Source organism: Taudactylus pleione, unplaced genomic scaffold (genome assembly GCF_031769625.1).
Source record: "Taudactylus pleione unplaced genomic scaffold, aTauple2 ptg000556l, whole genome shotgun sequence".
Lineage (NCBI taxonomy): Eukaryota > Metazoa > Chordata > Amphibia > Anura > Myobatrachidae > Taudactylus > Taudactylus pleione.
Window position 1 is genome coordinate 657,605 of NW_028284958.1, and position 20,522 is coordinate 678,126.

The 20,522-nt window shown below is 39.6% G+C and overlaps 1 protein-coding gene across 2 annotated transcripts in view; it reads right to left on the bottom strand.

Annotated features, from left to right (window-relative positions):
• ACAN (aggrecan) overlaps positions 1-20,522 on the bottom strand; it is a 113,343-nt gene that overhangs the window by 32,282 nt on the left and 60,539 nt on the right. For both annotated transcript variants that reach the window (XM_088452657.1, XM_088452656.1), the window contains exons 4-11: positions 18,945-19,119; positions 17,068-17,195; positions 16,695-16,988; positions 14,297-14,635; positions 12,252-12,426; positions 10,888-11,015; positions 2,693-2,986; positions 224-430 (exon numbers count right to left, since the gene is read on the bottom strand). In XM_088452657.1, coding sequence (XP_088308783.1) covers positions 224-430; positions 2,693-2,986; positions 10,888-11,015; positions 12,252-12,426; positions 14,297-14,635; positions 16,695-16,988; positions 17,068-17,195; positions 18,945-19,119 — 1,740 coding nt within the window. The remainder of the gene's footprint in view (positions 1-223; positions 431-2,692; positions 2,987-10,887; positions 11,016-12,251; positions 12,427-14,296; positions 14,636-16,694; positions 16,989-17,067; positions 17,196-18,944; positions 19,120-20,522) is intronic.

The window sequence follows — 20,522 nt, forward strand, 5'->3', positions numbered from 1 at the left end:
TTCATTTCCATAATAATAATTCTATGACCTTATACAGCAACAAAACATCATGAAACTGCACAGGTACTGTAGCATAGGTAGTATGCATTTATAATTAAGATGAGTGTATGTATAAAACAAGAAAATAAAGAATAAAAAAGTTTTTTTAATAAAATGAATTGAACTAAAATCAGTGGAGTAACACAAATTAATGACACTTGTAGATACAGTACATACTTCATACCTGTCTCTAATAATTCAACAGTTGGAAGGGCAGTGACATTTGCCAGCCAGGAGTCAGTCTCATTCTCAAATTCAGTGGCAATCACCGTTTCCACAGTAGTCTCTTCCCCAGAAGGTAACCCCTCCAAGTGAGGAAGTACCTGAGTTACAAAAATTTCTTCTTCGATTGATGGAGTGCCTGTAACTTCTTCCTCTACGAATGGAGCAGCTACAATATAAAAATACAGGAATTAATTAATACTTTTCTTTTGCCTACATTAAAATATATTAAATAAATGTAATATTTCTTTAGATTGTTTTATCTACATTTAAATGGAAAAAAACATGAGTCACTGGACCAGATGCTGACTAAGATGCACATTAGGTGCAATCTAAGCTACAAAAAGTTGCATGTACTGTAAAAAATAATGTACACATCACAAGAAGTTTACATTAGCTAGAAAAATATGCACCTGCCATTGGGTTTCAATAACACTTAAGCAACCTTTTTGGTTTGGAAAATATATATTTATCAACCAAACATGATGGGGTTGGCGCTTTAAATCAAGCTGCAAAAATATTCAAACTGCACATGTGCGAGCGGCCATTGCTGGAGTGGCATCCTACAGATCCCCAATGTGGTAAATGTTGCAAACTGTAGCTCATAGTCCACAATACTGATCCTAATGCCATCTCAATATGGCATAAGCTACTGGGGCCAAGCACCAGGAATGCTTTACATTCTTGAGCTTGGTAAATTTGGCATTTTAGCAGCTTTTGAAGTAGAAAATAGGGGATCACAGTAGATATCTCTGATATCCCCCATATCTTTGTGGTACGATGTACATACAACCTGGGGATCCTGAGTATTTGCGGGTAGCAAATTACGAGTGTTTTTCAGGAGTATCCCACAAATCTGTTTTGAAAAATATGCCCCTGTGTGACCTGTCTTTGTCGGCATACGTTAGTCCAGTCCTTTCTTCCCTCCTCATCCTGGCTCTCCAACCACAAACAGATGCTGGCGGAAGTTGAACTCATCATCAGCCTCCCATTGTTTAGTTGTGATCTTATAACATTATAAGGATGAATTAAAATGTCACACACATGAATATCACTGAAGCCTTTGTGCTGGGTTATTACCACTAGATAGATATGTCGATCAAAACGGCAAACGATATATCAATAGCGGATCGACCAGTGAGTAAACCCAATATGTCAGTCGTTCACAGACATATCAGGTTGGCCCTGCAGCACAGCCAATGTCGTTATATCATGTAGATATATCGGTGCACCTGCATTTACGGGTGACCTGCCAACCGCCCATACAATGGCTGTAGGGACCGCCGACACTGACATCACAACTAGGCAGGCAACTTTTAATACCCACCCTGATGTGATGTCTGGCCAGACAAATCGACTAAGTGTGTATACTGTAGCTTACGAAATCGGCCGCTCTGTTTGCTGCACTGTCGGGTAAGTGTGTACCCAGTTTTAGGTACAGTATACAGGTTTTGCAGTTACAAATCCAGTCTCCAGCCCGTTCCATAACCACACCCTTTTTACACAGAAAGTTCTCATAGCTTTCATGTCCCAACTACATGGAAGTCAGTAAACTGTTTTATGATGAGAAAAGTAATACATGCTTCACATATGTTCAACTTCAGCAGCTGCAAGGCACAGGTCTACTGAGTGGGATGGTTAATCCGGCTCTGGACAGAGAGCATGCATTTTGCTGAATATATATATATAAATTCCATAGGTCTGTTTGTTTGTGTATTTGTTTGTCTGTCTGTCTGTCTGGTTATGCATTCGGACACACCTGCACCGATTGGGGTGAAACCAACGCGAGGGGGTCCAGTTGGATCCTGACCAGGTTTTAGGGGGGTTAGGGTCCCGATTGGACCTCCTGTTGGTGTACGCTGTGCAGAACTTTGACCCGGGGAGCCTGTTCTGAGCCTTCCACTGGATGGATTTGGACAATTTTGGTTGAAAACTTCACAGTGGTAACACTGAATCCCAAAAGACATACTGTACTAGGGGGTTGAGCTTCCGGTGGGACCTCCCATTGGTGTATGGTGGGCAGGACTTTGACCCGGGAAGCCTGTTCTGGGCCTTCCACTGGATGTATTTGGATGAAAACTTTACAGAGGGGTGGCAATTGATCTGGGATGCCTAAGAGATTGAATGGTGGCCCTGTTTGCCCTCGTGGCGGAGTGTGCCGGGCAGAACTTTGAGCCAGGGAGCCTGTTCTGGACCTTTCACTGGATGGATTTGGACGTCATCACATAATAAAATGTAATAACTAGAAGATTTAAATCCTGGTACTTCAGCTAGTATTTTATAAAAATGGTTAATTAATGTACAAATGGATGCAAAAAACTGTACAATAGATCTACTACTTATAGTGCACAACTGCAACAATGCTAATTTAGCTGAATTCTTATATACAGTATAAAAAAGCAACACATTTTATACCTCTGAAAGTAATTACCTCTGAAACAAAAGGCATGGTGCTTGGACAAGGAATCAGGGAATCCTGTTTGGTTTGGATGGACATAGACTGTCCGCACTCCAGGTTTGTCTCCCCCACAAACTCGACGTGGTGACACAATAGGGTAACGGATGCTGCCGTCTGATAGCCAGCCTGCTCTGCACTTGTCCAGTCCCAGCTTCCAGGCAGCATACAGTTGCCCAGTGGAAGCTAATGTGGCATTCTTGCTCTCACAAAACTCCACTGCCTCTTGGAAAGTAAACTGATCTGGTCGAGTTGCGAAGAATACCTCACCTATACATAAGTAAGAGAGAATATATAGGCAATGTGTCTGCACAGACATGCAAATATATCATTCACAATATTTTGTTATTGAGTGTGAACTAAAGAAAACAATATGTAGGAACATAGGTTATTTCAGGTCACTGTTATGTTATGCAGAATGAACCATCATGTACATAAGTTTTTTTTTTAGATAAAAGTTCTTAATACCGAATAGAGAATACTGAGATAATAAATTAATGCTGAGAGAAATAAAGGTCACTTAATAAATACAAGGAAAGTAGCAAACATACAAGTCATAATTAATGCACAAATATACAAACAAATAAAGTTATGGAATTATATGACTACCTCTACACAAGATAGAAAGCTGAATATAAATATAATCTATTTTATATAATCTGATTTCTCTGGGTGAAATGATGTTCCCAAGTAGTCCAGTATTAGTGTTGTGTTTATTATGCAGTATGATATTAACCCCTTTCCAACAGGCCTGTAGTATTGTAGATCTACTGTACTGGCATGTTGGAAGGAAGCTTTCCACTGCCTGACTGGCATGTTGGAAGGAAGCTTTCCACCCCTTGACTGGCATGTTGGAAGGAAGCTTTCCAGCCCCTGACTGGCATGTTGGAAGGAAGCTTTCCATTCCCCTGACTGGTATGTTGGAAGGAATCTTTCCAACCCTTGACTGGCATGTTGGAAGGAAGCTTTCCAGCCCCTGACTGGCATGTTGGAAGGAAGCTTTCCAGCCCCTGACTGGCATGTTGGAAGGAAGCTTTCCACCCCTTGACTGGCATGTTGGAAGGAAGCTTTCCAGCCCCTGACTGGCATGTTGGAAGGAAGCTTTCCACCCCTTGACTGGCATGTTGGAAGGAAGCTTTCCAACCTCTGACTGGCATGTCGGAAGGAAGCTTTCCACCCCCTGACTGGCATGTTGGAAAGAAGCTTTCCAACCCCTTACTGGCATGTCTGAAGGAAGCTTTCCAGCACCTGACTGGCATGTCGGAAGGAAGATTTCCACCCCCTGACTGGCATTTCAGAAGGAAGCTTTTCATCCCCTGACTGGCATGTTGGAAGGAAGCTTTCCACCCCCTGCAAAACTAGAACAATTCCAGTAATGTAATTCAATGTGAGTGCAGGATTCTCAATGTTGAACTTCAGCATTTGAATTTCTGGAAACTCAAGGATACCAATGTGATGTCAATGGATATTTCCACTATAAAGGGGTGACTCTATCTAGGTCACTTCTGCACCCCGGTTACATGTGATGCTACAATGTTGAATAGCACAGGGATGTGGATCACATCCCATTGCGTTTAGAAAGGAGGGAGTCTGCATGGCGCATTTAGATTAAATACCATATGTATGGTAAGGGTAGTTGGTGTCCTGCAGCCTGGAGATTAAGGAACTTTAAACCTCCTCTAGGTGTACCCTCTCCAGTGCTAGTGAATAACACAAGAATATTCACATCCCATCCTATTCTTGAGAAAAAAACTGAAAAAACAAATAAAGCTAAAATATATAATACATATGAAAAAATATAAATGTAGTAACAAAAAAAGTAATAAAGACATCTGTGTTCCCCCCTGTGTCACCTCTCAAAACCATGAAACTATATGTCACTTAAGAATTAATGTTGCCCAAAACCATAGAAAAGTAGTTAATCTTCAAAATTTTGTTTACCCACCATTGTCCGATCTTTTCTTATTCCCACCAAAAATTATTTTTGCACAGTGGCTTTTACACCCTTGAGCAGTCACACTATGTTTTATGTAAACAAACACATAATAATACTATGAACCTATGTTTCTGGTTATATACCATTGTCTGAGTTCCATAAGAGTTAACTGTAAACACGAGAGAAAAAAAGCAATTCATTTTTTATTTTGTAGTTAATATCTGGGATTGCACTAATTGTGTATGACTATGGGAATAATTATAAAAAAGTGTATTTTGCCTTTCTTTCCCTAAAACAATGCTCATAAAGTTGATGTTACAAAAAGAAAGCACTACCAATGTCCCAAATACTAGCAGGACAGACTATAAACTTAAAAGTATTCCAAAAATAAAATTAAAAAACGTAGTACTGTTTTACTTAGATAGCACTTTAATTAAAATGTAGTAGTGTGTTTTATGTAATTTTGTATTAATGTAGTACTTTTACTGTACTATGATGCTGTGTGGTATATGGTATATACTATATTATTGTGCCAATTCTTCTTACTGGCTTTTGCCATTGCAATACTCTTATTATGCAGCACTGCATAATAGGTGGGATTATATACAGGTAACTAATACAACTGGTGCTACTACTATTACTGTTACTACTACTACTACTAATATTATTATTATTATTATTATTATTATTATAGTAATATATGTAATTAGACTATTATGGTATTCAGAATTCTATTAACACATGCTGATTGTTTGCATTTTCCAAATCTTTCTACGCGCTTTTCACACATGCTGTGCAATGGTTGGTGAAAATTTTGTATTTAATCAATTCATTATTTTTTTGATTCTTATCCGTCATTTAAGGCCATCATTAGATGGTTTTAACAGGAAATACAAATACCGCCACAATATATTATAAATTGTCTCTTTCATACCACTTTCAGACCCGGGATTTTGCAGAGGAGAACATTTTTTTGTAGAGACCCCCTTTCACACTACACCCAGGTCGACCCCTTTCAGCCATAAGCAGGGTTTTTTATTGTTTTACACAGTTTTTCACAGTTTTGTCATAAATGGACGCTTCCACAGGTACCTATTAGAATTCCAAAGATAAGGGAAGCAGTACAGTGACTCCTGAGACACTACAGATAAGGACTCTTTGCAGCACAGGGGCAGTCCACCAGGTGCATGACATACACGTGCCCACCCCAGGTTTAAACCCAGCACACACTATAGGCAGCAGCCACCCAGGCTCCCAACACACACACAGTATAGGCAGCACCCGCGGGTAGAGCGCACACACCACACGTAACATTGCATGTGTCTCTCTTCCTCTCCGGCTGCCACAGATGATGTCATCAGCATGTAGCAGGCGGCACTAGCCGGCCAATCAGGAGCTGCTAGGTGCAGCCCGGGAGTAAAATCCCGGGTTGCACCATTCAGACTTGAGCAGGGTTGTCTTCCCGGGACTTAATACCCTGGTCAATTGCAAGGACGCCAACCCGGGAATGTGTTCCCAGGTTGGTGCCTTTCAGACATACGCGAGACCTGGGAATTTTGGCTGAGGCAGGTCAAAAACCCGGGAATCTCAGTATGTCTGAAAGGGGTATCAGTTACAATTTTGGTGTTATGTTTCCTCACAATATGAATATGAATCAGTTCCCCATGTATGTAAAAACTTTAAAAAATAATATACATATTAAAGTGGGTACTAGCTTGAAATAAAGTAAAATTAGTGTTTTCTTGACAAAATCATGAAGCATATATTCAGCAATGGCACAAATCTAAATATATTTAATTACCACCCATAAATCAAGGACCAAAATCTGTAGTTTTCCAGATAATGCCTCTAAAACCGTTTCCAAATGGGGTTATACGTACAGTTAATGTAAGTATTTTCTCCCTAGTAATCTATTTAATAGATGCTGAAACCTTGAGTGCACTTAGTACAGTATGTTTACATTTCTGAATGTTTTTGTTTGGTTCTTTTCTCTTTTTTTAACGAAATAGCTGACATTCATGTCCTGTGCTTACAGTATATGGAAATGCAGAATGCATGGCACAAGAACATTATATTATAATTATAGTAAAATAACCCTATAAAGATAAAGTACTATTATAACAGATAAACATGTTTTAAAATCATTGAAAGATAAATTAAATGAGGTGAAAATATCAAACTGTGGTGTTTAGTGGCAAAATGTAAGGCTAACAGTAGCATACGTTTTATACATTATAGTTTGTGAGCCTATATCTAGGGTATGCAGTTTATTTACCGGCATCCGATTCCCGACGCTGGAAGCCCGACTCTGTCCCAAAGATACGCGTCTAAATTAGGGGTTCGGGGGTTCGGTTTTACTCGGTTTTACTCGGTTCTTATCGCCACTTTACCGCAAATTCGGCTCGATTTTATTCGCTATCCAAAACACGTGTTCGGCGATAGCCAATAAAAAGATCCGAGTAAAACCGAGTAAAACCGAACCCGCTCACCCCTAGCCTAAATACCGATGCCTATATTTAGCCAAAGTTAGGGTACTTACCAGCCCCGGTCGGGATCCTGACGGTTCGGGCTTCCAGCGTTGGTATTTAGTCAGCCGGCATTACATCTGGCGGCATTACATACCGATTCCTACCCTAGCATGTGTTCCTATTTCCTAGAGTAAGAGAAGTATATATCCCTGGTCTCTTTCTTATGTGTATTAAAATACATAAAAAGTTTGGTGTGTGCTAGAAAGAGTTTCCAGTAGGTTTTAATGAAGTAACAGATGATTTTTTAAGGATTCCTGGAGTGAATGAAGGAAAAGGGCTGGGCCTTCATTCCTGTAGGCCAGTGACCCAGTTCAACTTTTTTCTGGCTTCCAAACAAGGAAACAGGTTGCAGTTGTGAGGCCTACATAGAAGAGTTGATGTTACTGACTGCGTCTCAATATCAGGGAACACAGACTGACACAACTGGTTTTGTAAGTGGGAAAAACTTAAGGTGGACAAATTGTGTGCGTGTGGGCTGGATGGATAACCCAGTTGGTTTGATGCCCAGTAGTGTTAGCTATAAATGAGCTGCACCAGACTGCTGGTCTTTCATATCCCTTAGCAGCTGCTGTGTTAAAGTGCCAGCACCCATGAGGCTGCATTTAATACCTATATCTGTAACACCAGACAGGGATAAAATACAAAAAAACTACAGTGACAAATAGATTTGTTTCCTCTGAGTGCAGTAGAAACAGGTGAGAAATAGAGACCAGAGTGTAAGCAGGTAACACAGGGCCCCTGTAAGTATAATAGCTGCATCCCATACTGTAATGGCAGGAAATCTGCGCTGCCGCACATCGTACAAAGTTGCAACAGAAACTTGCCTAGACTTGAATCTGCCCCAAAAATATAACTATAGTAAGCAGACTATAAATCATACATGCCTACCCTCCCGGAAGTCACGGGAGCCTCCCGATTTTTCAGGTAACCCCCTGCACCCCCACAAGGTAGACACTTCTCCCGAATTCTGCCGACTTCCTAGTGAAGTGGGCAGAATAAGGAGAATTTTCTTATGGACCGGTGGGTCTGCAGGTAGGGGGCGTGGCCTAATAACACAATTCTATAAGAATCACATCATTTGACCCCGCCCCCTTATTTAAATATGTTTAGTTCGCGGCAAATTTCCCCCAACACCTCATGCCGGCTTCTCCTCCCCGGGCTTCTCCCTGGGAGGAAAAATCAGATATCTGCAAGTATGCTATAAATCTATCTGCATTTCAGCTTAAACCAACCTAACATAGGCACAGGCAAAGCGCCTGTGTGTATGAGCTGTCATACAAGTACGGGTCTACTTACTAAGCCTTGGATGGAGAAAAAGTGAACGGAGATAAAGTACCAGCCAATCACCTCCTAACTGCCATGTCACAGGCTGTGTTTGAAAAATGACAGTCAGAAGCTGGTTGGCTGGTACATTATCTCTGTCAACTTTATCTACATCCAAGGCTTATTATATAGACCCCTAGGAAACACAATACCCCTCCTTAGTGGACAATGCCATATACTGTAATGTCTGCTTCAAAACTAGCCCTGTTTTAAATATACAATGAATAACTGTTTCTCTTTTATTACAGTGTTAGAATTGTTTTCTTGGTACAAGCTTTTTTCCATTTATTTAACGCTGTAAACTCTGTACACCAAAAGAAAGCATAAGAAACAAAGGGGTCTAGCTACTAAGCAGTGATAGGAGACAGAGTAAAAAGTGATAAGGTGCCAGCCAATCAGCTCCCAACTGCCATCTCACAGGCTATGTTTGAAAAATTACAGTTGGGAGCTGTTTGGCTGGTACTTTATCACTTTTCACTGTCTCCTAACACTTCTTAGTAAATAGACCCCTGAGTTATGGTATTGTTGTACTGTATATAGGGACTATGCCCTCCTTTGTGCCAGGGCAACTGTTGGGGCAGCTGCCTGCTCCTTGTTTCATCATCTTACTACTATTTTCTTATGAATGCTGCCATTCTAACTAATGACTGGCTATTTTTAATTACTTACAGTATAACATGCAGTTGCTATTTTAATATACAGTAGATGGAAAACTGTGGACATTGGGTACATGAAGTTCTGTTTTGATAGGGGACAATAGGGGGGGCAGGTGTCACATGAAAAAATGAAAAAGTTTATTTACAACCTATGGGTGTATTGTATGTGACCACTTTACTTCCAGGTTCAGACCCCCGCTGAGCTACTGCAAGCAGACAGGGTATTAGTAAAGCTTGTGAACACTCCAGGGGGAAAAAAAACATGACATGACATAGGTAAGTTAGAGAAAAGGGGTCAAGAGCTGTCACATGAGCAGGGTCAGGTGGGTGGTAAGTCAAAGTGACAGTTGGGAGGGCGAGTGGCAGTTGGACGGGGGGAGGGCAGTGCCATTTTGTTACAGTGCGGATGAGGTGGAGCAGTGGTACATCTGAAAATTTGAGTATTGGTGGCTCAATATAAAAAAAAAACATGAGTTTGAAACTATGCTGGTGAAATTCTTCACCAATTTCCTTTAGGCTTAAACGTGTCAAACTTGTTTAAAAATTGATTCTCCCTTTGGCTTAAACATGAGCTTATCTTTGAAATTGTTGAAAAATGGTGGAATAAAAAATTGTTTTTCCTGGGGTGTTGAAAGGGTTCAGTGTGATTTGTCAACGTTCAAAGGTCTACAAATATATTTATGTATTTATGTTGCCATGTACAATGTTGACTTGCTACTCATTTTTTACCCTAACCCTAGTCGACATGGTGGAGGTGTCAACATGTAACATTCAACATTTTATCCATGTTAACATGGCAAAATAGGACATTCTGGTGTTGACATTATGACTGTATATATACTAGTCACTTGCTGACTGCATACCACTTTGCTCATTTAAAATCTTAATGCTTTTACCCAACATCAGTGTTTCCCAAACTCTGTACTCAAAGTCCCTTAGCAGTCCGGTCCGGTGTCTACGGATATGCTTGAGCGCAGGTGTTTAAATCAAACTGATTGAGATTCTAATTAAGTCACCTGTGCTCAAGCAGGGATATCCTTAATACGGGGGGCTTTGAGGACCAAGTTTGGGAAACAATGCCTTACATGGATTGCATTTGCCCCATGCCTATGTCACGTGTGCACTAATGTACTGTATGTCTTGTTAAACACTATTAGCTTTAAATTGTCCATATGGTTCTGTTTTTCTCATACTTGTTGCCATAATAAAGATATGTTATGGCATATTAAGAAAAAAAAAGTTTGATAACATCTCTGCACACATATACAGTACACCAGCTTCAACCAGGGATTTATGTATTAAATGGCAGTTATATAAGTTTATACTGGGTGTATGGATTACTGCACACATTAAGGCCAAGTGTGAGTTTTTAGAAGTGGAGATGTTGCCCATAGCAACAAATCAGATTCTAGCTGTTATCTTCTAGAAGGTACTAGATAAATGCCAAGTAGAATCTGATTGGTTGTTATGGGCAACATCTCCACTTGTAAAAACCCGCACTTTAGTAAATCTACAGCCTAGTGTTTACCTGTGTACATAAATGCATACACCTACTTATCCTAAGCACAAGCCATAATAATGGTAATATGGTTTATATTAATACACAAAATACTAATAAAACACAGCGCAGTTACTTAAGTCAGTAGTAGGTTGGCATCTAGAGAAAATGTAGTTTTATAATAAAATTGCCTAGAAATACACTGTATGTTACAGGTATTGGTCACATACCTCGGAGCTTGTCTATATAACAGTATACATCATACTCTTCCTTGGGATTCACCACGCCATAGTTCCTAACCCCAGGGAAGCCATTTTTGTCTCCATGGCAGTTCTCTCTAGGAGTGACAATTGGGTATCTGCACAAAACAAATGAAGTCTCTAGTAGCAGATCTGCCATAGAACTTAGGGAATTGCCATTCACTTGTTTATTTTACTTTCTTGCTTTCTCACTGCAATTATGAATGATATTTGAAAGATCACATTTTATTAAGGCAATGAACATGCAGTTGTGCAACTGGTATTGCTCATGTCAGAGCCTCAAATTATGTTTTCCCTGCCAATTACATACAGTATTTTCACCAGTAATTAGTGTAAGTGGTGGAAGTATAAGTAAGATCATTAGCATATGGGACAACCTATCACTAATTAGGTGAGTATTGCAAATTCCTAGGCCAGATTATTTTGTTTATTACTAGTTTATTATCACAGTAGAGCTGTGTCATGTTTATATTAATTTTTTTTGTACCACTGTGAATATCTCCCAATGTTTCAGTAACAAAGGACTCACTTATTATTTATACATTTCTTTCATTATGAAAAGTGCTTTTCTCCTGCACATAGGGCCTGATTCACTACCGTACGCAACTGCGATTACGCACGCAACTGGCCGATTGTTGCGTACTGTGCCTGCAAATGTATCGCAGTGCGCGATCTAGCCGTTGCGATCGGGACTGCGATCGCAGTGACTAAGCAGACCTGTCGCAGGAAGTGTGTTTGTGGATGGTGACGGGGGTGGTCGTGCGAACGCAGGCGTGCCAGTGCGTTTAATGCCGTTGCAGGGGCAGCATAAATTATCCACTACAATGCCCTACGCATCCTGATAGTGTACGTGGTTGTTACCAATTTCTGAGTAAGGTCATGGCTTGTGTGTGAGGCTGTGATGGTAATCATTTGTACCGATGGTTTTGCAGTCTTGCTAAACATTACAGATGTGTGGTAAGTAAAGTGGGTGTCTTTATGTTATGCTGCAAGGGCATTGCGATCGCAATGGATTAGCATACTATCGCAGTTGAACTGTGTGCGTAATAGCTATTGCATTTGGAGTTACGTACGGTAGTAAATCAGGCCCATAGTTCAACATTTAGCACAGGAAACATATGCATGTTAAAAGGAATAACATTGCTATTAGGGAATAAGTCAATGAACATTTGTCTTGTAACTATAATTATGTTCTGACCTGTAAAAATTGTTTTATACTTCTCTTCAAATAAATGTTTACAAAACCTATTGATTTTAATCTAATAAACCCTGTGCAGACACAATTATGCTATAGCAGTTAGAATCCTCTATTCACTTAAGACTTATAATTATACCTGACAGTTTGATCTGATACCCAACCAGCGTCACACTGATCGAATCCGGCTTCATAGGCAGCCTGGAGCTGAGAAGGGGTGACAATGATGGCATCATTGTCCAGACACGCTTGCTTTGCCTGGGTGAAGTTCAGGGAGTATCGACTGGATCCAGCTCGGTAATGGAACACAACACCTTGCAGGACAATACAAGATTGATTAACAGCTGGAGCTTCAACCACACATCTTAAAGTTTATATGTGTATGTGTGTTTAACCCCTTGTGATAATGATAGTGATGTATTTTCTAAGACAGGTATTTCTAAAACAATAAATAAGGTATTGATTATTTATGATTATTTCCTTATTAAGCCCCTCCAGCACACTGCTAATTAGGTATCCTACCCATCGCGAGTTGTAGTAGTGGATACCAAGCTCCTGGAGGCGACAGCTGCTCCAAACAGATTCTATCCCCACAATCCCTAACACTAGTACAGGTACATTTGGCACAAAAGTTTACACTGCCAGCTTCTATTTCAGTTTGAACTAAGGGTTCGATTCCCTAGATGCGTACGCTCGCTACATGCGTTTGCAAATTCGGCTAAGTGACAACAAGGCAGGCGATCACACGGCAAGGCAGAAGCACGCCCGCTATGTCTTGGCGTGCGATCGCTCTGTGTATGCAGACGCCCACCAGCCTGTCTTCAGACGCCCACTTGCGCACGTCATCCCCAGGAAGTGTATGCAACCATTGGTACCATCGGAAGCGAATGCAGCGATTGTGGTTGACCATACTCTACCGCAAGCACATTCGAGCACTTCAGTGTAAAATTTAGCCACGTGATGTGTACTATGACGCTGCGTCTTAATTATGCACACCTCTGAAACGGTGTTGAGATGCTCAGGCACGCCTGCGTTCACACCTCCACTCCCCTGTTTTCACAGACCAACCCCTGTCGGCACCCACAAATGGCTTCTCCTGTCACTCACTCAGCTGGGCAGCCTATGTGCAGCATGCGTATGCTTCCCGATCGCTCGGACTGGTTCGCGCAGGCGCACTGCGATGCGTGCATATGTGCACAATGCAAACATCGGCAGTCTGCGTGCGAACGCTTCTTAGCGAGGGGGTCTGAATCGAGCCCTAAGTTCATGCATGCACATGGAGATGGCCTCTCCATGCGCATGCATGCTCAAAATTCAAAGCCCTCTCCATGCGCATGTATGAACTTAATTCAAACTGTCATAGAAGGGATCAGAATGGATCCTATTTACTATCCGGACCTCCAGGTATCCGAATGGATCAGAATGGAGGGATTAGAATGGATCAGAATGGAGGGATTAGAATGGATCAGAATGGAGGGATTAGAATGGATCAGAATGGAGGGATTAGAATGGATCAGAATGGAGGGATAGAATGGATCAGAATGGAGCGATTAGAATGGATCAGAATGGAGGGATTAGAATGGATCAGAATGGAGGGATTAGAATGATCAGAATGGAGGGATTAGAATGGATCAGAATGGATCCTTCTTCACTACCCGGACCTCCATCCCCTAGGAAGTAGTGGGGCTCTGGGAACTGGCACCATCTAAAGATGGCGTCAGTTCCTTGCTAAATATCTGGTGGCCACATCTGGCTACTTATGATAATTGGGCCTGTTATTTAAAACATACTGAAACTACTGTATCCGCATGTATAATGGGCCCCTTTAACAGCAATGAATAATCTCCATGTTGAGAAGGCCACCAAAGGGATATAGCACAAAGAGCATTAACCATTTGACTGGTAGATACATTTTTGTCTAAGAGATCCCAAGATTTAAATGATCAGCTGAGACTCCCATGTGACCAGATGAGTACTCATGTTATTAAGACCACCTCATTTCCAACGTATCCTGTTATTTGTTTAGGCATTGGGAATCAACATTTAGAAATAATAGGCAATCACACTTCAAACCTTGTATTAGATAAAAATGTGACTGTCTTGGAAAAAACTAAGAGATATGGGAACCCAATTTTGACTGACATATATTTATATATTAATGAAAATGGTCAGCTTAGCACTCACCAGTCTCAGATATAGGTTTTTCTGGCTGAATGGCATCAATAGCAGCTGTAACTGGTATTATTTCCTCTTCTGCTGTGCCAGTAGCGTCAATTGAGGGAACAGCTGTGATATTTTCCAGCCATAGCTGAAACCCATCTTCTGTCATATTTTCTGGACTTAAAGATGTTACTGGGAATTCTGGAGTTGCTGTGAAGCCGTCTTCGGAAGGTGTGAGGGTGAAGTCTATCCCTTCCATAGTAGCAATACTGCCACGAGCTTCCTCTTCAGTAGCATTCTGCTGGAAGATGAGCTGCAGACCAGGCTGTGTCACAGTTTGAATAGTGATGTTTTCAGCTTCATCTGTTCCAGAAGTAAAATAGTTTAAAGGAAAATAAGGCTACTTTTTTGACAATAATATATTTAAATATATGTTTATCAGTGAGCTAATTGAGAAATCTAAAAAGTTAGATAAAAAAAAAGCTAAATACATTGAGCATGCTGTCTGATCTACTATATCTTTTACAGAAAACAGCCATTGTTTAAGAGGGATCTTACAGTCTGAATGGTTACTATGATTTTTTTTTTTTAAAGTTTAGTTAAATCAAAGTCCACAAAGGGTTAACTGTACTAAACAGCTTCAGTTCCCCAGCCAATGCACAAACCGGGTAAGTTAACCCTTGTTGCTCCAGGCCAGTATCTCTTACTAAGATTTTAATGGAGAAGTGCGATGACAGGTGATGTTCAATCATCACAATAAGCGGCAACAGAAGTCTTAAGGCCGCATTTCAATAAATGGAACCCTCAATATTAATTGGAGTATTTTCTAGTAACTTGAGGACTTCTTCTACAGTGCTTCACATCTTTTTGCATTCATCTAGAGAGTTTAATATTAAAAGGAGGATTTTATCCCCATTGTTTATATATTTGTTTTTATAATATTTTTTTATGCATATAATTGTTACTTTTTTCTAATATTGATGCTTCAATAAAGAAATATACAGTATTAATAAAGGCAGAATTTTATTAGGCTACTGCAAGCAGCAATCTAGTGGTCACAGGACATGTTTGGCATGATTACAGCCCTTAGTGCGTGGGAGGATCACAAACTATACTTACTCTACAGGTACCCATAGAGGTATTTCCTGTTTTTCACTCTTACAAGGAAGATGTTTGCCAAAGATGGCACATCTCATAAATCATCAGATTCACGTATTTTATTACAGCTGAAAAAATCTACGGTCTAAGATTATAAATAGATTTAGGAATAAGCTAATGAGAGTCTGTTGCCACAGTAAACTCTTCATGCAAAGCTATGAAGTTTTAACTTGACAGTCAATGGCTCTTTGCTTCAAAATGACACTGTATAACATAATTGTATATTTATTTAAAACTAGAAGAGTACACATTATACTCAAGTAAATAGTGATGGCCTGTTTTACAAAACTGTCAACATGGTAGTGTAGCTAGGGTATCAAATGTTTAAATAAGTAGTGCATGAGTGAACTGACAAGTTTTTTGTGAAGTGATTTAAGACCTCTAAACCACTGAAATACAGATGAATAACAAAAAATGCATAATAGATAATATAATAAAGTCATAAATAAATAATAGAGAATCATAATCAATATCCTATACTATAAAATTGAAATGAGCGTTTCGGTCTTGGCTTGGATCTTCCTGTCAAGTTGGGATCTCAGAACAAGGCAAAACATCTTCTTTCATTGATATCTTGGCATAGATGTCCATGAAAGATGAAGTTTTGCCTTGTTCTGAGATCCAAATTTGTAGTGAAAATCCAAATCAAAAGCGAACCACTCATCTCTACTATAAAATCACATATTTAATTTACGGGGAGTATTAAAGTGCTCAATAAGAAAGAAAAGCCTTGTGTGTGAGTTTATAATATAGGATATTATTTATCTCTATTATTTATTTATGTTTTTCTTATATTGTCTATTCTGCATAGGGTGGTTTGTGTTTGATATTGACAGCTAATTATAATATACTCAATACTTAATAATTAAAATAACTTATTGTGTATTTATATATTTTGCCATGATTTTCTTGTATTTATTTGAAATTTGAACTGCCATTCAACCAAAATTCTGTGTGCTTTATTTATGAAAGTGGACATTTATATTATTATTATTATTATTATTATTATTAATCTTATTTGGGTGCTTCCAATTATTTGTATCAATTATTTATTAATACATCTTGCATCTGATTTTGTAGCTTGTTTTATTAATTAAATAAACTGAGATATTGTTTTGCTCATCTCTAACCACTGGCTAATAAATATATGTATGTATGTATGTGCTATGAACTGAGAGATATATTCATTTAATCAGCTGAACACAAATATATATTTTTTGCTGCATAGGATAATTAAACCATATCAAGTAAAATATAGACCAACCTCTGTAGCAGATAGCATCATAGCGAGATAATGGATCTGGATAGCCAGTCTGGTTAGGGTAGAGATAAACAGTTCTGACTCCAACTAAATTTCCACCACAGTTGGGGCGTGCAATGGATATTGGGTACCTAACACTGCGATCTGACAGCCAACCAGCGCTGCACACATCCATGCCAGTCTGCCAAGCCAGATAGAGCTGTCCAGTGGTGGCCAATCTGGCTCCAAGGTTTTGACATTGTTTCTCTGCTTCTTGGAAAGTGAATTTTTCAGGAGATGTTGCATAAAACACTTCACCTAGGGAACCAGAAATTGATCTTGATTACTTCACTGATTTAGATAGATAGATAGATAGATAGATATATTCTTTGCATACCTTGCATATCTTCAGCATAGCAATATACATCATAAGTTTCATCAGTCTCTCGAATACCATATGTTCTAACGCCAGGGAATATGTCCTTGTCTCCATAACATGGTTCACGAGGATTATGGATTGGATAACTGTAGTGAGACATGGGGCAAAATATAAATATACTTTATATTGTAGTATAATAGAATCCTTTTGTCCAATATATAACAGAAGTGATTTCCCACTCTTTACGGGTAATAAAAAAAAAATGCTTCTTGGAGAATGTCATACAGTAGGAAATTGAGCTGAAATTGAAGAGCACAGCATGCCAGTTGTGTTTGCTGTGATCATTGGTCCTGCAGTCTGTACAGGAAAATATGTTACTGAGGAAACTGCAAGCTGGTCACTCATCTGCCTTGCCATACTTGCTGTAGGTTTGACTAAATCATTAATACAGACATCAGGTGAGTCATGTGAATAAATAAATACATATATATATATATATATCAAAAAATGTAAATATGATGGCGCAAATCACAGAATTGTTTTTAAATATTAATTGAAATTGTTGAAAAGATTTCAGACGTTTTCACTGTTTGGAATGCACACCGATGAAATGTCCAATATGATCTCTTATATGAGTCCACTTTTCCTCTTTAATTGACCGGACCAACTGCAATGTGGATAATAGTAAAATTCATAGGTTTCCGAATAAACTTTTTTAGAAAAGACCGACTCACCAAAGAGACACCCAAAACAAGATGGCCCAATGGCCCACTGTTAGATCTTTGAACAATGATTTTATTAAAAGTATTTGTCAACTTAACATATAAAAGTATTTTATATATAAAAAATGCTTACACAATTTCTTCAATGATTATAACAGAAGAAGATAGTATGGGACCTGCTGTTACCCCCCAGGGGTCAGATTTTCAAATAGGCAGGTTTCTCCCTTCTGATAATAGATTTTAGTTCACAACCCAGCGCATTTCATCCGGTAGGACTTCATCAGGGGCATATACATATCAAATGCACGAGATCAGGAAAAATTTTTTAGTAAAATATTGTCCTCAAGATGGACCAAATTTGTGAATTGCACATAAATCCGTAATGAATGTAACAAAGTGCTGCCCTGTAGGATGGACTAGTCAATTTGAAGAACCTTCACAGACTGTGATGTGCTCTGATCCCTGAATAGCTTGATCCAGGGATCAGAGTAGGTTCCGAATAAATATATATATATATATGTATATATATATATATATATATATATATATATATATACAGTAAATGCTGCCACATTAAATAATTTGAATGTACACTAACCATTAGCTCTATATATATCTACAGCTGTGTCCTCATACACCTTTATTTTTTGCTTCATTTGGTACGAGATGCCAGCATGGCTAAGACGCTCCATGATGAGTATCAATTGGATTGATCCTAATTATTGTTTTTGCTGCAAAAAGATTGTATTGAGTAGCAGATTAAAGTAGCAAATTTTGAGAAAAATCCCAACTCAGGGCTAATTTGCAGATTCAAAGGCACGGCAAATTTAGCCATATGGCTAGATTTGAGGAAAGGTGTATGTGGCACATCTGTATATAAATAGATATATATACTTTATATTAAGTGGTACATATAGTCTTCTGGGTACGAGGGAATTTGGAAGGAGCCTTAATGGAAAGTCAACGCTTGGACTGATGCATTAATCTACAAGACCCAGGAGTGCCAGTAGATCTGTAAATGACATATAACAGCCATAGACGTGGTGCAGAACAGACAGTACCTGTTCTAAAACAGGAACACTTTTTTTTAAAAAAAAGCACAAGACGATCTTTCTAAATTAAGAAGGGGTCATTAATGATGAGTTTTCTTAGATTTCAATGATAACATCTTACCGTACAGTCTGATCAGAAAGCCAGCCGGCATCACATTGGTGATACCCATCATCATAAGCAGACTGAAGCTGCTCCGGGGAAGCAATGGTGGCACTGTTTTGGATGCAAGCTTTTTTGGCATTCTCAAAGTCCAGGGTGTATCTGGTGGAGATTGCTCTGTAGTGGAAAACGATCCCTGAAAAAAATCAATGTGGAAGTAAAGAAGATGCTTATGTAATGGGGTGTTCATCAGGGTCGGACTGGCCCACAGGTGTACAGGGGAAATTCCCAGAAGGGCCCCACCCCCTCCACTAGGGTCAATAACTTGGTGGAGCAGGATCATGGATGAGCTAGGGTGCTTGGTTTGTTTCTATCGAAACTACACCAAGATTAGCCCTCCTGCCAATAAAAGTGGGTGGTCCTGATTTACCCTTGTACTCTGCTTTATAAAGGAACCATGTTCTTTGCATGTTCTCTCTAATGGTTGACCAAGTGCCTCTGTGGTAGCTGGCCACACCCCTTCTTGTGGCTGGCCACACCACTTAAGCTTGGGCCCCTACCATTGCATTCACTTGTGGGCCCTTCATGCCCCAGTCCGACACTGGTGTTCATGGTTCTACAGGTTTCACTTTCTGCTCCACAGATTTCTGTCATTCCCTAAGCTTTCATCAATAATAGCCTATTTTACATTAGTATATATAAAAAATTCTGCTTTGAATAAGGAAGGTGGTGACGTAGTTTAGAAGAGCTAAAGTGACCAGAAGGATTTATTGATTGTGCATGGTCTTGCAATATTATAATTAGAAATACTGTAAATAATGTAATATAATGCACATTCTATAGGATAATCAAGTTAGCACCATTCCCAGTCCATGCAGGATACACTATTTATTTGGCCTGCAGTAATATCCTATGTAGTGGAGATTTTACAATGATTCTCCACAATTATGGATAAGATGGACATAGTTTTGTGCATTACTCATTGGTAGGCAATACTATCATCATCTTGTGATTATCAAGTAGATTTATCAAGCAGTGTTAACTTTGTTTCCGGCAAATATGGTTCAATAACACTTCTCTATATGTATGAAAAGGCATTCCATGGGGAATTCAGATACTTCTCCAGGGGTGCATAATTAGCTGGTCAATATTTCTGCAGTTATTGCCGGCTATGGCAGTGAAATGATTTATCAAATTATCAAGCGTCAAAAGGCACATCTGTATTGTACAGAGGACCTGATTCAGACCCGCTTGGTAGGCTGCGTTTGCACGCAGCCAGCCGATGTTTGCAATCCGCGCATGCGTACGCATTGAGTGCGCGTGCACGAACTGGTCCATGCAATCGGGAAGCATTTGCTCACTGCGCATAGACAGCTCGCTAGAATGAGAGACAGGACATGCCATTTGTGGGTGGTGACAGGGGTTGGTCGATGGAAACGGGGGATTGGTGGTGCAAACGCAGGCGTGCCTGAGCATCTTAACACCATTTAAGAGGTATGCATAATTAAGACACAGCGTCATAGTACTCCTCACATGGTTGAAAATCACACTGAATCACACGCAGCGTTTGCGGTAGGGTATGGTCAGCCACAAGTGCTG